The following is a 25,251-nucleotide window of genomic DNA, read 5'->3' on the forward strand; positions in this document are numbered from 1 at the left end:
AAATTGGTTAATTTGATGGTTAAAAAAATTGGAAAACATGTTGACATAACTCATTGATCAAATCAAATAGAACAATAAAGCATGCACATATATTAATATTTTTTTATGTTATCTTATTGCAGAATATATGATGAAAATGCTATTTTTGTTGTTTTTAAATAAATCAAGAATCACCTTGTATTGTCTTTTTTAATTTTTTATTGTATACTATTTTTGACAACATTGTAGGGTCTGTTTATCATGTTTATTTGATGATTCAGTTTTCATACTGACTTAATCTTTCATGTCATTCAAAGTACATTTGTGTATTTGTGTACTTGTTTTACTGTCCAGTGCATGATATTTTGCTCAATAATGACAATAATTTATATTTTGCACAGTGTACAGTTCTTAATATTTTCAGTCCCAAATGTTTCTATTGAATTCATTTGAACCTCCTAGTGATACAAAAATTACTTTATTTTCTTTCACTGTGATTTACATAAAACGTTGATCCAATGACATTTCCTGCAGGGCAACAATAAAAAACATAAGCCCATCAATTTTATTAAAATCTGTGGATTAATGCTTATTAAAAGAGACAGACTCTGTATTTAGAAAGTTGAAAAAAGCGGCTTTTATTTACAGCAGTATTGCACAAATTAGCACAGAAATGGTTCAGTGCAAAATACAAAAAGATGCATTTAACAAACAAACAAGCAAACAAACAGACAAACAAACAAAAAATCATTGTGCTACATATGTACTGGGTCCTGGGTGGCGGCAGATCGGGTAATGCGGGTGTTCAGTGCAACAGGACTGAAAATACTCAGTCAGAGGTCCAGTGAGAAATACACAGGTTGGCCTGAAATTCATGAAAGAAAGAAAGAAAGAAAAAAAAAATGGTTTGTTCTGGAATCAAAGGGCTGAAGAACGGGAATGCTGCTTAAATCTTTCAGCAAAGGCAAAGAATGAACGCATGCAACATGACACAATGTAGTATGCATTGAAAAACGAGGTCTTTGGTTCGAGTGGTAAACCTGGAAAGGTAGACAAGTTAAACATTGTCATTTTGGCAAAGAGCAACAAACCGATATACAAACAAATGCATATGATAACACAGGGCCATGCGTCTTCCACAAGTGGAATTGTCTAACCGACCTCCTAAACTTTCATTACATCAGTTCATATTTAAATCTTTGCAATTTAAAAAAACACATCATTGTTATACCAACATACTTGACGACTCATCCCGAGCCTTGTGCATTGATTACTGGAATACTGGGACAACGGCAATAAAAGGCAAAGCCAGGAGGAGAATCTATCAGCTGAAATAAACTGGAAGACTGGTTTGTTCAAGAAATCTGCACAGGTGTATTTACCTTAGTCCCTGAGGCTGTTAAAGGTCATTTAGTCAGGCCAGTTTGTTAGACCCAGGGTAAGGCTGGAGTTAAACAGTGGTTGTAATGAGTACACTACTAGTGGACATGGGCAATTAACTAGAACGGTTGCAAATTTCAATCCCAAATTTGGTGTAACCATAAACAATGTTTCTGTGAATAAAATCCTAATCTATCACCATTGTGCCCTTGAGCAAGGCACTTAAACACAGTTTCTTTCATGTGCATGATCACTTCGGAAGAAAGCTATTCCAAATAAAACCCCTTGACCTAAACTATATTCACAAAACTAGTCATAAACACATGCTGTTTGAACATTAATGGAATCATCAATTACAAGCCCCAAATGTCACTTTTGCTCTCTAATAAAGAAAGAAACAGACCAAACAAGGAATCTAACAAAACCGAAATATCAAATGGGGAATGTTTATGATGTTAAAAACAACAAATACGTCCATATTGGTTACACATACTTACTATCTTTTCAATAACATTAAACAATACTCGAGTTATGAGATTTACGAGTACCTGAAGGTGTTCAGAAGACCTTTTCACATGACTCTCATCTTTAAACAAGCATAAAGAGGCACTTTGCAGGAAACACATTGCAGATAGCAAAACTATTTTTTTGGTTTTCTGGGCAAGAAACAGGGAAAAAAAGTGGAAAAAATGGTTTGTCAAATGTAGGTTCATGTTGTGTTGTATATAACGCACTTTGAAAATTCAGTGGCAGGGTTCAAGTTAATATTATTTTACATTACGTTATAGGGAATATTAATAGCTATAACTCAGTGAAATATCGGCTAAAGTTCACAGGCCAAAAAAGGTCTATTGCCCATGGTTGCTCACAAAGAAGTCACTTTCAAACCAAGCAGCTTTCGGTCGGACAAAGCGGCGAATTTCGCATGACGGTCCAGTTTATCAGTATACACTACTGAGTGAACATCATATAAATATTCACGTGTCCCTCCCACTTGTAACAAATGTTACAAAGCAGTGGCTTGGTGCTTCAAAGTTTCCCGATGTATTGGGATTAACACGAATCACGTGAAAGGGACTTTAATTATCTGGCTTCAAAGTGAGAATGCATTTCCAATGTAAAATCCAAGAAAAAGACTGACTAAAGGTAAATCATCATGCAAATGGTATAGGTCAAATTTCTATATATTGTTGATGTTTTCGGCCATGTCTTCAATTACAATTTTATTAAAATTCTAACTTCATTTTCTGTTTTGGGGTTTATCATATTCTATTCTATTTGATTTGTATAGACTATGCAAACCAAACGCAAGTGCAAACTTGGAGCCAATGAACACATGAGGGACAGGCAGAACCACTAATATCATCGCTTGACCGACTAACGTCCACGTTCATGAAATTATACACAAAATGTACAAATTAAATACAGTGAAAATAAATATAAAAGCAATAAAGAAAAAGACAGGGTAAAGACAAAAGGGCGAAACAGGCAATGAAGGCACGTGTTACACACTCCACATGGGGCTCAACAAAAACCTTCACGTCAACACAGCATCTAATGGCTCAGATTTCCATGTGAACGCAGGAAATTCTGCTGTGAGTCAGTCTATGGATGGCCGAGGGTTCCCGATTTATGTATCCGTCCAGGTCTGCACACATCCCGATAGGTCCAAAACTGTACGCCGAAACCCGGAGAGGTTGCGGAAGAGCAGCACTGCTGTTATCCCTTATTATGTACATATTTACAGTAAGGTAAGGGGGGGGGGTGTATGATGCTACATGTCTGCTACGCGTCTGCTGGGCGTTCAATGTGTCAATCATCTCCTTCGCAGGAAAAACTGTACTACATGTCTGATAAGGTCGCTCATCCACATGATGATGGCATATTCGTTGGGAGCACGCAGCTGGGCCGCGTTGTTCCTGCCTGCACCGGCCTGTTCGGATGAGAGAAAAACAAGGCATTTAATTGAGAATCATGTTATTCAAATCAAATAGTACAAAGCACATAGACAACCACTGCTGACAGCTAACAAGAAAAAGGTGCTAGATCCCCAATGTCCTTTAGGGATGGCATATTCCTGAAGGTCAAAAATGAGCATTTTGCACTTCTGGTTTCATTGTTTAATGGGTTTTCAGTAAAGACAACCTCAAGACATTTTCATCTTTTATTCTACGCCATAAAATACATCAGTAATATTTTTTTGAAGCTTTACATGTCTTGAAAAAGGAAGTTGCTAACAAATGGCTAAATGGGACTACAAATACTAATACGAAATACAATGTTTATTCTCAAAATATTACTAAGAGTTTATTCTCATGTTGATACAACTTTGTTGTGGTAATTTTGACTATTTTAAAAATATTAGGAATTTAATTTAACAATGCTATGACTTTATTCTGAAACTATTACAACTTTAATCTCACAATGGTATGAATTCGTTCTTGTAATTTTGACTATTTTCAAAATCTATTGACTTGTTGACTTAACCTATTGACTCTCTCTCACAATGCTATGACTTTATTCTTAAAATATTATGACCTTTTTATTTATTTATTAATAGTGGCATTAAAATCCTGTCATGTAACTCAACCTTTCAGGTTTTATAAATAAAGACTGAAAGAGTCATCAGAAGCTAAATGGTAGCATGTCGTTTGTTTATAGCCTATGTTTAGCTTTTTTAGTTTTGGCGACTGTATTTTAGCTTCAAAAATTCAGTTGTATTCATTTTTGAAAATGATCATATAGATCAGGGGTGGCGAACTCCGGTCCTGGAGAGCTGCAGCCCTGCAGAGTTCAGCTCCAACCCTAATTAAAACTCACCTGCCTGTAGCTTTCTAGTAACTCTCAGACCTGGATTAGCTTGATCAGGTGTGTTTGATTAGGGTTGAAGCAAAACTCTGCAGGACCGATGTTTGCCACCCCTGATATAGATTATCATCTTTGTTGGCCACAGAGCCTATTTTCTGCAATAATCCATAAACCAAAGGAGAATCCTTTTGGCTTTTCATTGAGGGAACCAGAGTTATGCTAACGTATTTGTTGTGAGGTTGGCTTACAGCAATACGTTATCACTGCAGCGCTATACTGCATTTGTTGGAATTGTTATAAAAATAGTATATGTAAAATATATAAATAATAAATATAGTATTTCATAGCTGTAATTTTGCTTTTAAGGGCATAAACATAGAGATGTGACTCTAAATATGAGGGTTTAGCTTGAAAGCATTTTAGCATAGCACCCTTACTCTTCTGTATGTTGCATCTATTAATTAAATACATTTCCTAAATGCTAAAATGCTTTTTAGCAAATGAGTTGGATTTAGAGCTAAATGCTAAAAGTAATACTGTTTACATTACTAATCTACTTTTTTTGGGCACATATTAGCGCATGTACGCACATGTTGAAATCATTCTGACTCGCAGCTTCTAATCTTTACAGTAAAGAGCCGCCCTAGGTAAGTCCTTCAGCATATACCGAGACATTCTGCACCATGTTGACACATGAAATACCATGTTGAGACCTTGATGCTTTGAGGGATTTACAGTATCTTTACGCCGGTCAGATCTACAACAAATGCAATATAGGGACTAGCAGCTGCCAGGTTATCTGGTGATCTCCGTGTCTGTGAGATTTGGCAGCGGCTGACCTGAACCAGGTGGCCTCTTTCTGGCCTGCAGCTCTGCGCTGCTTTCACCCGGTATGCTGCATGACTGCGATAAGCAACAAGGGCATTTCCCCCAGGAGACTGGCAGGAACTCGTGAGGAAACGCACTCTACAAGCCAGAAAAAAGACGAGAAAAAAGTATTTCCTGTAGCGAATGAAAGGAGGATGAAAAACAGCAGGCTGGGGCGTGACCCTCACCTCCACGATAAGAATCTACTCTCAGATGGCAACTATCAACAGGCCGGGTGAATCTCATAAAAACTGGTATATTTCTGCCAACAATCCAAAGACGAATGTTTCAAAATAACTAAATTATTTATATAATTACTCAATTATATTATCTATATTATATAATTAGTAAACAAAATTATTTATTTAATATTTATTTTTAAAAAAATTTAATAATTGTATTGTAAATACAATTATATATACAACAGAGGAAAATAAGTAAGATTATGCAAAAGTGCAAAAAAATAAATACATTTTATGTATGCCAAAATGTAATTAATTTTACTTCACATTTTCAATTCCAGCATCTTAAAATTATTTTTTATTTTTTAAAGCTTTTTGCTTACCTGTGTGTGCGTGCGTGTGTGTATATGTAAGTATGTATATGTATATATATATATATATATATATATATATATATATATATATATACACACACATTTTGTAAATATTTTAAATATTTTTTTCTTTATTATAATAATAAGTAACAGTATTGGTAAGCTTGGGCTTTAAAGTGCTTAATTGTTATGCTAATAATGTCACATTGCAAAAAAAAAGGCTCTGAAATATGCTTTTTTTTTTAGCGAAATCAAGTTTATTTTATTATTTTGGTTTTGGGGTGAAATTACCCATTTGATGAGATTCACCTGGCTATCACACACACATTCGTTAATTAACTAAATCAGTTAATCAAGGCAGGTGTGCGTCTATGAATACAATCAATCTGCATGGGGTCTAAATTAGGCCCTTTAATAAAACACTTTCTTTACAAACAAAGACAGAGATTGAAAAAAACCCCAGCTTTTAATTCAGTAAAAGCCCTGCCAAAAATCACAACGTGCCCAAGGAGGGATTGTGTACTCAGCCAGAGGAAACAGGTGAGGAGGAAGTGGAGTGAAATGGAGGGAGATTTCACCGTGTGTGTGTGTGTGTGTGTGTGTGTGTGCGTGTGCGTGCGTGTGCGTGTGCGCGTGCGCGTGCGTGCGTAAGAGAATCATGAGTCAGTGGGACTGTGGCACTCAAACCGAACGTGCTTCAAAGAGAAATGCTTGTTAGAAATGTTGCATATTTTCACATGACGTTTATTTCGACTTGAGTGAGTCAACGCTAAACTACGCATCACTGCAAGTCAATGATTTCCACAACTAAATAACTCCTGAGGTCACCGAGTTTAGATGAACCGAATACAAGGGGCATTTCAGAGAGGAAGCAGTGCCACATATTGATTTAAATATGAAGGAAGCTTGATCTGAAGAAGTCTTATGTTTACTGATATGGGTTTTCTATGGCCAGTAGTGATAAATAGAGAGTAGGATTGCTGTTGCACAAAATAAGATGCGCTTATCAGGTAGGGGTGGGTGATTAATTCAAACAATGTTTTGCAATTACCTTTTTTTTTTTGCAATTACCTTTAACTTCACAAAAAAAATTTGTGAAGTTAAAATTAGACATGTCAAAAATACACCAATTCTACAAAATTACCAAAAAAAAAATGCTGCTTCATGCATGAGACGCTGCACAAGATTTGACAATCAAACATATCCGTCAAGCGCATGATTACACTGAAAAACAAAGGAAAAGCAGTGCAGTGCAATTGAATTTCATGCTATGTTACCCAGAACTAATATCAAGTGCACAATTCATAGCCTGTAGTGCGATCAACCTAAATTTTTAAATACAAGTATAAATGCTGTGCAAGGTCTATACTAGGTCTGCATTTGCAAAAATCACTGGCACGATTTCAATTGCACTAAAGCATTTACATGACATTTAAAAAGGACAAATTACTGTTTTTATCGGACTGTCATCAAACATTTCAAGTGTGTTACAAGCCCCTTAAGGATGGTAAAATTTTAAAACGGCTTCAAACTCAATTGTGCTCAATTGTGTTCCTATTTGCAAAAAAAATAATCTCTATGAAGAATTTCAGTCAGGTTTCAGGCCTCACCATAGCACAGAAACTGCACTTGTTAAAATTACAAATGACTTGCTTCGTGCTTCAGACCAAGGCTGCATCTCATTGCTAGTATTACTTGATCTTAGTGCTGCGTTCGACACTATAGACCATGACTCACTCATAGATCGATTACAAAACTATACTGGTATTCAAGGGCAGGCTTTAAGATGGTTTAGATCCTACCTGTCCGATCGCTACCACTTTGTTCATTTAAATGGGGAGTCATCTCAATTATCACCAGTAAAGTATGGAGTACCACAAGGATCTGTCCTAGGTACTCTGCTATTTTCAATATACATGTTGCCCCTTGGTAATATTATTAGAAAATACGGGATTAGTTTTCATTGTTATGATGATGATACTCAACTATATATCTCAACAAGACCCGATGAAACTTCTAAACTATCTAAACTAATAGATTGTGTAAAAAATTTAAAAGATTGGATGACCAATAATTTCCTCCTATTAAATTCAGATAAGACAGAGATATTACTTATTGTACCAAAATACAGTACACAGAATCTCTTGGATTATAATTTGCAACTAGACGGATGCACTGTTATGTCCTCTAAAGTCAAAAATCTGGGTGTTATATTAGACAGCAACTTGTCCTTTGAAAATCATATTTCCCATGTTACAAAAACAGCATTCTTCCATCTTAGAAACATTGCCAAGCTTCGAAACATGCTACCTGTTTCTGATGCAGAAAAGCTAGTCCATGCATTCATGACCTCTAGACTGGACTATTGTAATGCACTGCTAGCTGGTTGTCCTGCATCTTCAATAAACAAGCTACAGATAGTCCAAAATGCAGCGGATAGAGTTCTTACCAGGTCAAGAAAATATGATCATATTACCCCAATTTTACAGTCTCTGCACTGGCTACCTATTCAGTTCCGTATCATTTACAAAATATTATTACTTGCCTATAAGGCCCTAAATGGTTTAGCTCCTGCGTACCTAACTTGTCTTCTACCACGCTATAATTCAACCCGCTCCCTAAGGTCGCAAAACTCTGGACTTTTGGTAGTACCTAGGATGGCAAAGTCCACTAAAGGAGGTAGAGCTTTTTCACATTTGGAAAAACATTCTCCCAAACTCTGGAATAGCCTTCCTGATAACGTTCGGGGTTCAGACACACTCTCTCTGTTTAAGTCTAGATTAAAGACACATCTCTTTAGCCAAGCATTCACATAATGCATCTTATAATCTTGTACTGCAGTTATATCTGATCAAATGTACGTTTATTATTATTCTTTAGCTTGGGTTGAACACATAATTTTTGCTTAGATGGAACCGCAGCTACACTAATTATGTCTCTATTTGTTTCTCTGTTTCTGCCACGGGATTAACATCCCGTGGTAACTACAGAATTAGAGAAGCTTCAGGGATCCAACCATTAAATGATCTGAGATGACCGAACACCTGAGAAAAGATAATGTCAACCCCTCAGAGGACCTCAGAGGATGCCAACGCTCAGAAAACATATAGAATTACCAAATTTTGCCATAAGTTAAATATATTAAGGTTCTGCAATATATAAATATATTGTGGAAACTTAATTTCCCGTAGAGCTGCTTTGATTGTATCGTAAAAAGCGCTATACAAATAAACCTGAACTTGAACTCAAACACTCAGAATTCCAAGTTGGATTTGGAGGGAGATTTAATGCTTCCATTAATTGGACACAGATATGATGACCCTAAAACAGCCAAACAGCATCAGATGTATTGGTCTAGTTATGTATCACTAGTTTACATAACCGTTCATATGTTGTTATGAAAGAGCAGTTGTGTGTTGGATGCACAACTTAAGCAGGTCACGAAAAGGCTCTTGGTTGTGATGTGGTGAGCGTGTCTTCAAACCCAGCGTGACACTGCAGATCGAGTAAAATGACAGAGGCGCATCCCTCTAATCAGGCACAATTAGCTTATGTGCCGCTGCAGAAAAACACAGACTTATTTACTATTTCAGCCCAGTTTGAGTCGACACAGATCAGCGCTCGCCTCCTCCATCTGGCATCAATTCATCACTGTTAGCTTTAAAAACAATCTTGACACAAAAGATGGTGTTTATCTAGAGTCCTATCTGTACTGTGGGATGGGGGGCGAACAGAGAGAGTGTACAGGAGAAGAAGAGTGGCATCCCTGACTCATCTCGCAGTGACAGTGGAGTCTGATGTGGAAAAAAAACCCAGCGACCACATGCAAGAAAAACAGAGCTGCCACAACTCAACAAAGCCAGAGCACAGCAAAACAATCCTCACAGACTGTAGTGAGCTGCTAATACATTCACAGATGGCCGGTCCGCTATTGCCAGAGCTGGTAAACGGCATGTAATACAACACAAGCGCATGTGCTTTCAGTTTACGTGTAGGAATGGCATGTGACAAACTCCCGAAAGAGAAAAACAAAGGAAAAACTACACAAAGAAACTACACCATATTACTGTAGCTGCACGTCAGCCTGCAGTTGCACAGTCAAGATGTATGATGGGATATGTATTATTGTGAGAATCAGTGTAATGACATGAAAACATGAGGGAAAAGTAGAAACAGATGCAGAGGAAGCATTATTTGGGACTTCAGTCACACCAACGACAATATTTAATCAAAATTCAAACTTTACAGTAAGTTTCCATTTGTGAACGACATGAACTAACAAAGAAAAAACTTTTTTTAACTTAAATTTTTTTATCTTAGTTTGTTAATTTCAACATTTTCTAATAATTAAAATAAAACGTATCTGTCATTTACACATTATCTAATGCATCTGAGCCAACATGACCTAACAATGGGTTTATTTATGAGATTCTATTATAGTTTTTGTTGTTTTCATTAGTTTTCAGTTTTAGTTACAGTTATTTGATTTATTTTATTATATTATATTAAGTACATTAATGGTTTTAATTTGTTAACTATAATAACCCCATGAAGAGTTGTATTCTTATTAACTAGTGTTCACAATGATTAAAAAATAATGCAACAAATTAATGCTCATACATTAAACAACATGAACTAAAATTAAATAAAAATAACATTTTACAAAGGCTTTGTTGTAAAGTTTTTCCCCAAAATTTTTATTTTCATTATTTAACTTTATTATGATTATTAATTTTAATTATTTAATGCATGTTCCTGGTTTTATTGTGATTGATTCCTAAGGGAACAATAATTGAAAGCCATTTTATGTCATTCTAATCTAATTAACATTCAAAAAACCTGTTTTTCAGAGTTTTATTTTAATTTACCACCAAACTACACAACAAAGCATACTGAATGCACTGTACTTCTAAACCTTACACATTTTCATCCACATCATATTAAATATAACATCTACCTCGACTAAAGGCATGCTCCCACCAAGAATGATAACTATAACTATATTAGTGTTCACACCAATATTCTGTTTATCACGTGCTGCAGTTTTAAATGCTCTTTAAATGCTCAATCAAGTGGATTCTGATTGGCTGTCAATGTTTTATTGATCATCAAATCACTCTGGATGTGATTCCAACAATATTGTTTCTTTGTGTTGTTTTCATTGAATTTGAACAATTATCTTCTTTGGTGTGAACAGATGTGTGTGCATCTACTCCATGAAGCATACAACGATTAATTTCAGCTGCGCCAGATGAGGTTCTGACTTACTACTAGTCACTCAAACAGCACTAACCCTCAGGGAGACAGTAAGTTTGCAGCGTGTTTGGACATAAACGCATGCAACCATCTCCTGAGAGGTAGCCGCATGACTCATTAGAAACTTCACCAGCTACAATACCCTGGACTGTTCCAGTTCTCCAGGGAAGAGGCATGCAACAAAAGAGCATTGATGCAAAGAGCTGACAAAGGTCTGTCATGTGCGATTTTGCAGGGTGAGATGCAGACATTAGCAGCGCTGGAACAACAAGCAGCTCTGTGGCCAGACATCTGCTCTGCATTAGCGCGGTGCTTACTAACTGAGTGCTAGCATGTCACACCAGCGCTTCTCCATCAGAGCCAGCGCAACGATCTGGAAACAGACTTTGTAACGCTGCACATCCAGGACAATTATAGGGTCTCCAATAAATCCCAGCTGAAGTTTCTGATTATCTTTCTATTTATGAGAGGAACTCGAATGCAAAGCTCACACTGCATTTAATAAACAAGGCTACCAAAAGAGATTTGATTGCTCCAGTTTTTCTTAATTTATTTTTTATTGGTGCCAAGCATCATTATTAATATTCCTCATACTTACTGTTAGGGCTTTATTCAAATCCCTAACGCAAAGTGTTAGACGTTATTAGGCACATAACTCATCCTAATACCTCAAATCAAGTGTTTTGAGGTGTGATATTGCTTTTCTAAGTGATGAAAATTTACATTTTCGTCTGGCAAAGGATAAAACATGCCAAAAAAATCTCAAACTTACAATGAATTAGGGACCAGGTCATATTTATTGTGTGATTTCTAGACCTGGAAAGGGGGTGTAAATTAATACAAATTATATAACTACATTGGCATTTCTACAGAAAAGATACATTTTTTTTCTAGTTATGCCAAGCTCTAAAATATTTTGAATAGAAATTGTGAATAATAATAATAAAAAAATCCTTATCCTTAATGTAAAATGGAAAAAAATGGAACTCACTGGGACTTCAAATATTGTGGAAAATGGGGGCCAGAAAGTTTCAAAAGGTTGAAAAAAGGTATAATGTAGACAAAAGGTTGTCTACATTATAATTTACTTAAATTAAACACTATAAACCACATAGCAACACCCTAGAAACCGTTTTCAATACTCTAGCAACCACATAGCAGTGCTCTGACATGAGCGTTACACAGACAAGATAGCATTTTTTTCATAAAGTCAAATGTTTAATTAAATTTTGTGGCATTTTCTGGATTTTTGTTGAGTGCAACATTTAAAATGTGGAAATACTTCAATTCATTGCCATTTTTTCCCAGTCAGTGTTACCATTTAGTCGTCAACCAATTATGGACTAATTATACAAACGCACACGCACAGGAGCATCAAAACCCAAAACAAACCCCTGAAGGTTGAGAACCACTGGTCTACATCATAGTTTACTTGCTACTTTCTATCAGCCATTTAGTAACAACCTAGCAACCCACAGAAGCTTGTTTCATTCATATTTTATTCCATTCATCATGAAAATCAAATGTTTATTAGATTTTTTTTAATGGAATTTTCGGAATTTTAGTTTAATCCGACAATACTTCAATTCATTGACAGTTTTTTCCAATCAGTTATTCCAACAATTTGCCGTATTGAGGTCAAACAAACATGATCTAAACAAACTAACACATGCAGGAGCATCAAAACCTCAAACAAACACCTGAGGTTACATCACAGACACGTGAGAAGAGAAACAAACAAAAGCGAGGAGTCCAACCGCTCCATTTGGAGTGCTGGCAGGCTGTTTCCTCTCTGACCCTGACAGTGAGCGGCTCTCGCTAGGCCCGAGTGCGTCTTTATGGCGCTGAGGAGACTGACCCGCTGCATAATTAGAGCCCAGAGCCTAACCGCAGGGTAAACATAATGAAGCTGAGCCGTCCCAGACACATACAGCTCTGCCATGCAACCCTCCCTCTTTTTTTCTCTCTCTTTTCAGATGACCCCTCGGCCTATTAGAAACTCCACCAGGGCTGTTAGTCGGAGTCTTTAAGAGAAGTGGGCGGTTTGGGGGGGTTGGGATGAATTCTGCTCCTCCCGAGTCTTCTTAAACACGGCAGACACTGTACAAGGCTTTTGTCACGCACACACTCCTGTAATGTTAGGGCTGCTCCTTGTGATTCGTTAAATGGATATAACATTCAAATGGACTTCGCATCCACTCTTAACTGTGCTTCAAGATTACTTTTGAGCTTTGCATTCTTTTAACATATAAAATGACCAAAATTATACACCTGCTGTACTTCCAAAGGGGACTTCAAGATGACTTAAAATGCTTTAAAATAAAACAAAATAAACATTAAAATACATATAAACTCAGCACTTCTCTCCAAAGAATTCTGAGTTTACATTCTGACTATTTCTCTGAATTCTGAGCCTTCACATGACAATTATATTTGTTTGTTTCTGTCAGGAAATAAAAAATAAAAAAAGGTAATTGTGACTTTTTTCTCACAATTCTGACCTGGATATACAACGAAGCTTAAGAGTATTTCTACATGTGAAAAAGTCATGTAAAACACGCAGGCCAGCTCAACAGCAGCTTTCTCATGCCCCTTCATTCATTATAATCTATCAAGCTATTTTCTCAATCTTTACTTGGAGTTTTTTTCCAGCCTAAAAGCTCCTTTTTTACTTTAAAAATGTCCTTCTTGGGTCCTAAACCTGAAGGTCCCCTCTGATAAGGCCACAGGGTGTGTCTGGAGAACCAGGCAAACACGACACATCCAGCAACAATGAATCACTGATGAATCAAGTGCACTTGTTTACAGTAAATGGGTCATGCAGCATTCTATAAGAGCATATCTCTGAAGACATGTGATTGTTCTGGAAGGATATTATTTTAAGCGAAAACAAATACCTTTGAAAACAAAACAAAAAGTTGCCACAGGCAGAGTGAAGAATGAGACATAGCTTAGCGATCAAATTAAGAACAAATCCTATTCACACTAGCATTCACAGGTTTGGGGGCTTTAAGATTTCAGTTTTCAAATATTAATCAGCACAACTGTTTTCAATATTCATAAATGTTTCTTGAGCAGCATATCAGCATATTAGAATGATTTCTGAAGGATCATGTGACACTGATGACTGGAGTAAATTGTAATAATATTTCCATTATTTATTACAAGTATTTTGATCAAACATATGCAACCTTGGTGAGCACTTTTCAAAAACAAATCTTACTAAATTGATGAAAAAAGTTTAAAACATAATGTTAGACTTTTGTTCACACACTTAACCCCAAGTATGAGCAATAAATAGTAAGTGCTGCCTTAACAAGCACCACTAATAAATGTACCGTTGAGCTGTTTATGAGCACGTCTGGGCTCCTGCCTACAGGTGTATCTTTCAAGAGGTTTGCAGGTCTTGCTCACTTCAACGACGACTAAGGTAATTTTACGCAGCAATAACCAGACAATGATAGCCAGAGTAGATAAGGCTCTATTTGCATGCTGAGCTCACCTTAATCAAAACTCTGTCTGTTTATACCTACAGAGAGCGGCTACGAGAAGCTGTTCAACTTCAAATACAACAAAGAAGCACCATTCACCAGTTTCCAAATCTATAACAAGCTAAGTCGAGAGCTTAAGGTCTGACACAACATAATAAACACAAATACTACCAGACAGAACTGTTTCCAACTGGACGGCTGCCCAAGCAGGAAGCATGACACAGTACTGGAGTCCAAGAGGTGAAAGGCAATAATTCTTCAACGGAGGTATTAATTAGCTCAGATTTAACCAATACAATAACACAATCTTATCAGAGCCAGCAACGTCATTATACAGAGAAAACAAGTTTGCATGTTCATATAGATAACCAAAGGTGAACATACTGTACTAGCATGGTTATATTTGCATAAGGAATACATAAACTTGAGTCATACAGCCCTGGACATTAATCTAACAAGGTCATATCTATATTATTTAATGTAATAATTGCTCATCAATGCACGGTAATTGCAGTATGAATATTAAGCAGAATACCTGATACTGATTTGATTTGACAAATTTCATATACAGTGGTGCTAATTTTAATATTACTCAGTATTTCTGCTGTATTACTTTTTCTAATAAAATGACATGGGATCATAAATCCCTTAATTAACGGTTACTGATGATTGTATAATCTAGTAATGGAGAATGAGATGACGAAAGTGTGAACACCATATCAGCCTTGATTCTTTAGAAGAACCTTGATTTCTTGACTGCTGCTGAAGTGATGCAACATTAAGAAATACAAGTTATGAAAATAAAGCTCCCTTTTACAGAGACAGAGTTAAACATTTCCCTCATTAAGGCCCTGATCTGCAGAGACTAGCGTTGCTGCTTTTGTATGCACGCTCCTCTCTGCAACACCTGATTTAAACTCTGATATGAGAGGGGGCGGCTTCCAAACGCAAATTCAAACCAGCTCCCGTGGACAGACAAAGAAAGCTGTTGCTCTAGCGAGTGAAAATATTTCATCATCATCAATCTCCTGCGTTTGATCCTATGGTGTCACGTCAATATTACTCACCCCCTGACAGTATAGGCGGTTGAACTCATCTCCAATGCGCCGCAGCTCCCGAGCGACCTCCATCTCCGGCCCCATGGCTCCGACAGGAGCTGCCATCTGCACGTGCTGGTGGCTAGGTTCGGCAACCCATACCTCTGAGAAAGACAAGGGAATTCAATTTTAAGACATTCAAACCTCAAATGACAGGGATGAGCAATATGAGCAAAAAATATTTTGTATCACAATATATATATATATTTTATTAAAAGGTGATTCAAACACTAAAAATACTAACGAAATGTCTTAATGTCCAAAATAAAGGTAGGTTTTTCAAAGATTAATCTGATTTATTTTTTATTTGAAAACTTATTTGCTATACAGAACACTAACAACTTGTTTTGCAATATAAAACACTAAAATAAATGATGTAGAAACAAAATTGCTAGTAATAACACAATTAATAAGAAATAAACAATATATAATATATATATATTTGTAAAATGCATGGCAATAATCCTTCCAATCATTTACAACATTTTTTTATGGTGAACATATTTTAAAAAAATATAATACTAGTATTAGGTGATTTAAAAATGAAATAATAATGTAGCATCCCTTTTATTGAGTCTATCACAAATAAATCTGATTTATTTTATTTGAAAAGTTATTTGCAATGCAATAGGAATGATTTGTGACATCATCTGAAAATATCAGTTTCAAGTTATTAAATTTTGATTAAAGATTACGATTATTGGTTTGGTTTTTCCACAGCCATTTATCAAGATTAAATATTTTTCAACAGTGCTAAAATGATAGGTTGTCAGTTGTAAGACAGAACGATAGCTGAGGTTATGAGGCTAAACGCTAATATCACCCAAATTCTGTCTGAACTCAAATTGATCTCTCGCGCTATGACTCAAGCGAGAAGCTGTTTGACTGTTATTTCTCGTGCTCAATCATATTAGGACCATTGGATACTCATTTCCTTTCACAACTCCGCTAGGCCTGTACGAACTGAACCAGACAATATCTCAAATATCACTCAAAGTTTTAGTCAACACTTTCACCTCATTCTCTCAGGCCTGTGACAACAACAACATCTCAAATGAGGACATCTAAATCAATATTGCAGTGGTCAGATGATTGCGTGCTCAGTTTTGGGTTTATCACCGCATCTTCATTTATCTTTGGACAGAATAACGCGTCTGACCCACAAGAGGTGCTCAAAAAGGGCACAGAGTTCATGCGTGTAAATCCAAGACCTTGTGCCAGCACAATGCAGCAGCTAAAGGTATAAACAAGAAGCCACTGGTAGAGGAACTCTCCCGTCGAGCGAGCAACAGATGAGAGCCCTGATAAGTTATTGTTGTTTCTCTTCGCCATTAAGAGTGGCTACAGGAAGACAATTATCGCCATCTCATATCTCCTGGCTCTCAATAGGGAAAACAGAGATGGTTGGATCTCGTGTCTAGCCTTCACAAAAGACAGGCTAGTCTATTTTGACTGCGTGCACTAAGGCCGATTCTCCAACTGCTTTCTTGAGGCCTCGGTGACAGTGAAGGTAAACAAGACGACAACAGGCAAATCAGCCCACTCCATCTGAGGCATTATGTGAAGATGGGTCACACGCTGTGGTCATGCGTCTCAGGTGCACCGGGTTTGCAAGATATTGTGAATGAACCAAGCTGTAAACTAAGAATACATAATGCAGTGAACAATCTGATGTTAAGAGAGGAAATGCTTCTTTTAGAGCAGCTTTCACAAAGATAAATGAGTCGACTTGGATTTAGGCAGATCTGTGCTGCTTCTAAATGAGAAGAACATGCTTTCTGGAAGAGATTCTCAAAACATTATGCTTATCACTGAGCTAATGTGGAAAACTGAGAGCCAAGTTAAACATCCAAAGCACTTGACATTCATAAACAGTGAGATGTGACTATATTAATATGTTCATGCACCTTTGCTTCACCTGTATAAATCTGTCACTGTCTATTATTATTATTTAGTTTTTTATATTTATTTTTTTACTTTACAGACCCATCCTCTATTCAGACTATATAAAATGGCTAGATTTTCTTTGATTAACACGCATGCCATACTTAACATGTAACTAATGTATTACATTTAATATTTTTAAAGAAATCTGTGTTTTATATATCTGTCCACTGGCCCCCAGGGGCCCAAAACCAAATTGCCCTTTGACCTTGGGAATAAAGCCTTGTTTTAGATCTCATTAAAAATTACAATTTAACGGGTTATTAACTTTAATCGCCATAAAATGATCAAAAATCAATAATTATAATTTCGTCATGACGTGTTCGTCAAAACATAGAAGAGCGCGCGTCCAAATGGTCCAATTCTTAACAGACTGATCCACTAAAAGAAAACTGTTATGATGCCTCGCTGTTCGTCGCGTCAGTGTCGCGTTTACAAACCACAAGATAGAGCCTTTTTTTTTCTCTCCAGGGGGCTCTTACCATCATCTTGCGCTTCGGAAATATTGGGCATTAGAGGGGAACTTGGCACAGAATCGCTGTCGACGGAAAAATAGCCACTAGAAGACCTGGAGAAGGTTCGGCACATCGGTGACCTCGACTGGTGACTATTTGACATGGCAATCCCTCCCCTTAACGGGTCCCCATCGCTCGGCTGAGGGAAGTCAAAGTGTTCGGAGCCCAAGACAGCTCCGCCACCGGCGCTCTCTCCGCGTCCCCGCGAGGCCGGGCCATTGGCCAGCGTTTGCTCTCTGCAGAGAGAACAAAACACTCATTACTGTCTTTTCCAAGCGATTCGAAGAGGAATTGTGTGGGTTGTTGGCAGGGGGTTTTGAATTTACAGTCTATGTCGTGGCGCGATCAGCACGCGTTTGGAAACTCAGCTGGCAGCGAGCGCTACAACCGGCGAAGTGCGTCACAAACGAGCTCCACTTCAACTTCCTATTTCTTCCTTACAGCAAAACAGTCAACAGTTTGGGATAAAACTCAAGAATGCGCGAAGGCGTCGCGTCGAATAGCTACCGCACGTCACTTGGAGCTCGCGCTGGAGCGGAACCTGCTCGCTTTGTTTCTAGACAGCTTTATTATGTCGCGCTTTTTAAAATGAAAACACTCTCCGTGAACCAGCTCGGCTTCATCAGTCAATGTATAAACCGCGGAGCGACAGATACAGAAATAAAACAATTATAAGCTCAAATAAAAATAGAACAAACTCCGTCGTGCTGTTGTAGAAGCACCTACCGCTATATTTGTTGCGCCTGCACTTGTTAGTCAGCACTAATAAGCAGCCTACTTTATAGGAGCGCGATCAGAAACTTTTCTTTGGTTTTCTTTATATCTTGCTTCGATGTCAGCGAGTTGCAAAGTCAGCATTTTACTGACAGCAATGAATACTGTAATGCGGGGGGGGGGAGTTTGACGCAACGCGATCGCGACGCCTTTGTCTTTCTTTAATTTCATTTGTTAGCGAGCCGTAGCGCTAAATATTCTACTGTCGGCCATCAGTACTGTACGAGCGCGGAGTTTTATAGCGATTTATTTCCAACGAGAGAGCGGCGGCGAAACAATATGCACCAAAACAAAGTTTCCTATTAATAGGAGCGCGTCGACGCCTCCAAGTGTTCAGACAAACAGCAGACAATAGCGCAGAGTTACGCGAGTCAGATTAGACGATCGTTAAAAATAAATAAACAAACAATACGTATCGCACGGCACTCCTGATCGCCATTGTTTCCAGCCGGGAACATTTCGAAAGTAAAGCACGAATAAATGCATCTTTTACACACGCTGGTAGAGTATGCACATGTGTTTAACTTCAACAACAACCTCAGGTTTTCATCGTATTTTGACTTATTTTTAAAGAAAACAAATCAAACAGGTGCTGTCGTTACGCATTGCAAAACAGTTCAATTATTCACTCTGGTTAAACGTATGGGCCACTGAGAGGATTGGACTCCTCTACATCTCAACTTTTGTTGTCTTTGCGACATTGTTTGGCTGGACGCTGCGTAAAGCATCTGAAGTTTCACTTTTTCCCCCTCGCCGGAGCGCGCAACTTTGTTTTTTACGCGAAGGTTAAAATATAACCACGAAAGGTGATCTTGACAAATAAACAAATTAATAACCCGATTTTACTAAACACTTTCTTGGGTTTTAAATCACGGCGATCAAATGTTAAAATGCGTGAATTATTAACAAGTAATCCTTTTTGAAAGACAATATTGTGCTAAAAATAAAAGTGCAAAAAAAGTTGTCCTAAAGAAAGCCGGCATACTGCACGATACGCGCGCATGAACTCACCTGGACGTGTCAGACATAGCCTATCCGATGCGGCAAAAACGCGTTAACGCATCATCATAGAGATAGACAACAAAAAGAAGAAATTTCGAAATATCCACAGATTAAAAACGTGGTGCAAAAAATACTAAAACACAATTCCTATAGCAGGCAATCGATGGCTTTAAATCTCTCGATGTATTGGTTTCATTTAGAGCAGCTTTCATATAAGATCCTGTTTGAAAAATATCCACAGGATTGTTTTGAGTCGCTGTCTTCTTAAGTGCACTTCCTCGCCGTGGCTCACTCTCTTTGCGTCTGCAGTGCACAGAGAGCAAGTTGTTCTGCTGTCTATTTACTGAAGTGAACCCACACAGTAAAGCAGATAAGCCTAAACCACGCCCATGGGATGGGCTTGTACTGGTCATACCCACACAAACACTTTAGATGAAACTAGAACAAAGCACTATAGTTCTTCTTTTGCACCGGCTAGTCTCTTCTGTAGTATATTTCATGTACAGTCTGGCTGAATGATGTTTGATCACAAGTGCACGAGCATTTTGAAACAATGTAATGCTGCATGCAAAACAAACCAGGTTTACAATTGCCAAACTAAGTATTTGGTACACATTTTATTCTGTTATTAAAGTATGCACAGATTGTGGCACAACAGGACAACATGCAAACACAAAGACAATTAGGAAAATAACTAAATATTCAGTAAAAATCCAGTCTTCCCTTAGTTTAAATGCAGAAAGCCTGGAAATATCAGGGAATGCAACAATTTATTTGCAGAATATTACGGAATTGACAGACTTTAGTAAGAAGTCAACAAACTGATGTTTTTACGAAAAAAACAACAACAGCCCCTATTAAAACAGATATGGACATTTTTCAAGAAAACTTTAAGATAATTGGTAGTTTGGTCCAAACTTGGTGTATGACAAAAGCATAAACGGACATCCCTTTGAAGACCCAAATTGAGAAGAGTATACCTAAATTGTTTACCTTTATTTGGCTAAATAAAAATGGTAAATGTATGGCAGTTGATAAGGGCATGAAAAACTATAGTGGCAGTAATAAGACTTATTGTGGTTACTTTGTGCAGTTGCACAAATATTCAATATCTGTGCGTCATGTGATGACTAATTTTACTTGGCCTTTTCTCAACATGGTATTCAACTAAACTGCCTCTTGGCACTTCTTTATGCTGTTACAGCTGTTACCTGTTAAGTGCAAGATGTTTAGTGCGCCTGGAGAATTTTGATTCCAGTATGGCTGGTGTTTATTTGAAATCATTTCCGCTAAAAATCACTGAAGAATTTAAGGGGAAAAATTTAGAACCTGTATCATAGACATAATGTGCAACTCGTATAATTGAAATTCCCTTCTTCACACACTCTTAAAAATAAAGGTTCTTAATTGGCACCGAAGAGCTCTTAACATGCATTGAACTTCTCCAATGAACAAAAGGTTCTTTATAGTGTAATGAGATTCTTTAGATGTTTTTCACACTTAGGAAAAATAGTTCTTTTAAAAAAATGTTCAATGAAAGGTTCTTTATTGGCGTCTTTGCTTCCATGAAGAATCTTAAACATCCATGGAACATTATTGGACAAAATGTTCTTTACTCCAACAAATGGTTCTTTAAAAAAACATTCACCCAAAGGTTCTTAGTGGAACCCAGAATGGTTCTTCTGTGGCATTGTTGCAAACCCGTCCCTTTGGAATCTTTATTTTTAAGAGTGAACAAGAAAAGTAGTGTCGTGCCGATAGTATATTTAATATCTTTAAGGCCTTGGCCAGTAGCAGCAAGTTCTACCACTCTTGTTGCCACAAAGCATGATGTTTAATCATAAAACATCAGCTATGCATTCGTAAGTGCTTTGACCACCTCCAGTTAGTCCCTAATCACTCCCACCCAATGTGAAAGAACATCCAGCAACCTGAAATCACTCCATCGTTAAAAAGCCACGTTCATTCTCTCTTTCAGAGCTTAGACCATGGCTGGGTGCTGCTGGGATACTGTGGCTGCGGGTAGAAGGCCCATTCGGCCCTGGGATTGGCGACTCCAGCGATAGGAGCCTGGATGCAGCAGGACGGGATGTTGAAGTCATCGACCACCTTCAGCGCATCATCCTTCACCGACCTGCACAGCTCCAAAAGCTTCAAAACAAGCAGACCACAGTCACATGAGCGTTAATGCAGCGATTACACAACTATATCATTATACAACTGGATGTTTTGAAGAAAATGTGAGTAGAGCTTGCCCAATGAGAAACTGCCAACAGTCACTCTCCATAATAAGTTGCACAATTTTTAATTCATGTCTATAACACAAACGCTGAGGGACATGTTGTATGCCAAAACTTTTATACATAGGGTTAAGGATTTAACCCTTAAGTATGATCAATAGCAAACACCACTAATGATACTTGACACTAGTGGAAACAAATAGGGATAATTCTGAACTCACCGGAAGAAAGATTTCTTAATCACATCTACACTGGAGAAAAAAAAATAGGCAGGAACAAATCTCTCTCAGAATTTTGTGGTAAATTTTACAATTACAAAGGCACATAACATGAGATTTTGAAGTAGAAAAGCTGAATTAGGATGCTCTTGTAAAACACACTCCAATAATCTTTTATTTACAACTTAGAAAAATTATTTTTACAAGGTATTAGACAAGTTATCACAGGAAATATAAAACCATAACCATTCCTCTTCTATAATAGCACCCTCTGGTGGATATTAACAATTAAACAAATTTCAAGTTCCATTTCCCGATTTGCTCCATCGGATGAACTGTGTGTGTGGTGTGTGTGTGGTGTGAGCAGAGACATTGATGTGTGAGAATAGTCATGTCAGGGTCAAGAGGACAGGAATGAGACGTTCCTGCTTTAGCGGAGACCACTGAAGATCACCGTAACGTGATAAAAGACAGAAATGACTCACCATAGCCAATGTTTTGAGCAGAACCACAGCATGCTGGATCAGATGACATGCTGACAGTATCAAAAGTTTGGCATTACTGTATTTACTGTAACATTGAGTTCTTCAAATACTTTTTAAAAATCTTGTGGTCCCAATGTGGACAGTTGATAAGTGTCATCTGAAACTTTTTTTTTTTTTTTTTTATTGGCTGTTCTAAATTTTTAGCCCTATAATATAATGATTAGGCCAAAAAATAGGGATAAATTACACAGATATACATTATAAGACTTAAAAAAAAAAAGTTTTTGAAATAAGTCTTTTCTACTCACCAAGGCTGCATTTATTTGATGAAAAAAACAGTAATATTGTGAAATATTATTACAAATTAAAATAACTGTTTTCCATTTCAATTTATTTTAAAATGTAATTTATTCCTGTAATACAAAACTGAATTTTCAGCATCATTACTCCAGTCTTGAGTGTCACATGATCCTTCAGAAATCATGCTAAAATGTGGATTTTCTGCCCAAGACACATTATTATTATAAATGTTGAAAACGGTCATGCTGTTAAATATCTTTTTGTGGAAACCGATACCTATTTTTTTCAGAATTATTTGATGGATAGAAAGTTTAAAAGAAAAGCATTTATTTGAAATAGAAAAATAATTATGAATCTTTACTGTTACATTTGATCAGTTTAATGCATCCTTGCTGAATAAAATTAATTTCTTTCTTTGAAATAAATAATCTTATTGACCCCAAACCTTTGAACGGTATTATCATACAGGCCCGGACTATTTAATGAAAGATCAAAAACGGTGAAAAAGAAACTAAAAGTTACAACTTAAACACCTAAACAACTAAACTTTCCCTAAGAGATAAATAAGCATATATACATTTTGATGATGAACAATAAAAAGTTCATGCAGTTCAGGCATACTTGCTTAGAAATAAGACTAGAACTATTCAAATTGATTAAACGATAAGAAAATTGGATTCAAATAGGGGAAAATCACAATCACACTATTCATCTCCCATCATTGCTTCATTCGTGAGGTGTCACACTGATTCCACAGACATCCTGCGTGAGTCACAGAACCTGCTATTTTCTCCCACATCACCTGACAAAGAGTTAATTTATCGTCCTGACACTTTGGCTCCTGCTCAAGTCCTCCAGAGCTCAAGATGAAAGACAAATGATCACAGGCTGTCAGTTTTCTGCAAAGCTCTGCTTGTGTATTTAGACTTCTATAACCCTGTACTATGAAACCCCCTCATTGTTCTGTATGAGAAACACTCGCTTATCTGTGCCACATTAACGGTTGAAATATGTTTGGACACGTCTTGCTCAATAGCCGTCTGTCCAATGAGGAGTCTGAAATATGTCTGACCTCTCTCGTTCTCTCTTTCCAGATCGGCTGAAAAGAAAGTAGCTTTATGTAGAGGTTACATGCGCCCTGAAGCAACGCAGAGATAAGGAGAGTGTGTAAACAGAGCGAAAAAAAAATAATTCTTAATAAATCTTACTGACCCAGAACATTTGAACAGTAGTGTATGTTAAAGAAAACCACAATATTAATTTATAACTTATCTCCTCGTCCATCATGAGAAAAAAAGTTAAGGGCTTGGTCAAATCTCTAAACCCATGTCACCTCAGCATAAGGAGACACCAACAAGTGTTTTTATGACCATAAAATCTGATTAAACCATTGATTGATCTCAAAACAAGAGATGGGGCTTTGCTGTTGGAATGAAATGGGGTTGTATTGTCACCACAACAACTGCTGATGGTTTTTCACAGAAAATGATAATGGTATGGACAAAAGATGCAGCCTGGGGAAAAATGTCATCTGTGTTAACACAACAAAAGCAATGTCATTGCTACTGATGAAGAAAGCCTGTGTTGAGCTCAAAGTGATTCAGAAATCTCATGCGTTCATAAAATGACCACAGTGTAGGGAAGACGTGATTTGATTATTTAGGGAAGCAAATCACAAATTAGATTTTTTTGTTTTGTTTTAGACGTTTCTCCAAGACAGCAATTAGATTAAATGCAAAGAAAACAGAGACTACTGCATTTAAGTCTGCTGCTTTTCTCCTGAGACGCAGTAATCTCACATGGGTCTCATTTTGAGTTCTGGATTGAGTTCAACATTGTTTCAAAATGTGCTAAAATATCTCAAGATGACCTCAAACAATTCTTATCAAACTCAACCAAAGCTTAATGATCTGTGCTGAAATCATAGCGTTGAAAAGTTGGGTTAGTCAGAGTTTTTGAAGTAAGTCTCTTCTGCTCACTAATGCTACATTTATTTGATCAAAAATACAGTAAAACAGCAAATATTGTGAAAAAAAAAAAAGAAAAAAAAAAAAGAGGAAAAGCACGAGACAAAATCAATACTTAAAACACAAAACACAATTGAGAACTCCAAAAGTTTTAATGAAAGAGCAGCAATATGGTCTTTTCATACTGTTTTTTTTTTTTTCTTTAATTTGCCACAACATCCACTAAAAATCCCCTCTTAGCAGTTATCTATTACTCATAAGTCATCACATAAAGCTCACAATTAAATTTAAAAAACACTCTCCAACACTGCCTCTCTGTGTTGGGGTGAATGTGTGTGTGTTTAGTGAAGCATGCGAGTCTGGCTCTAATGT

The 25,251-nt window shown here is 37.0% G+C and overlaps 2 protein-coding genes across 2 annotated transcripts in view; both read right to left on the reverse strand.

Annotated features, from left to right (window-relative positions):
• Nucleotides 1-595: 595 nt before the first annotated feature.
• On the reverse strand, nt 596-20,003 carry LOC306882100 (uncharacterized protein). The gene is made up of 4 exons (XM_079436568.1): nt 19,679-20,003; nt 17,861-18,129; nt 15,405-15,538; nt 596-3,292 (listed from the first exon to the last, which is right to left on the reverse strand). Exons 1-4 carry the CDS (start codon nt 19,693-19,695, stop codon nt 3,176-3,178), a joined length of 537 nt encoding a protein of 178 aa, XP_079292694.1. The 5' UTR covers nt 19,696-20,003; the 3' UTR covers nt 596-3,175.
• A 252-nt stretch (nt 20,004-20,255) lies between these two features.
• Nucleotides 20,256-25,251, reverse strand: part of LOC306882101 (acyl-coenzyme A oxidase-like protein) — a 43,647-nt gene continuing 38,651 nt past the window's right edge. Inside the window, exon 19 of the mRNA XM_079436569.1 lies at nt 20,256-21,820. Within this exon, the coding sequence (XP_079292695.1) occupies nt 21,644-21,820 (177 nt within the window). The 3' untranslated portion in view covers nt 20,256-21,643. The remainder of the gene's footprint in view (nt 21,821-25,251) is intronic.

Source organism: Barbus barbus (assembly GCF_936440315.1).
Source record: "Barbus barbus genome assembly, chromosome: 16".
Taxonomy (NCBI): Eukaryota; Metazoa; Chordata; class Actinopteri; order Cypriniformes; family Cyprinidae; genus Barbus; species Barbus barbus.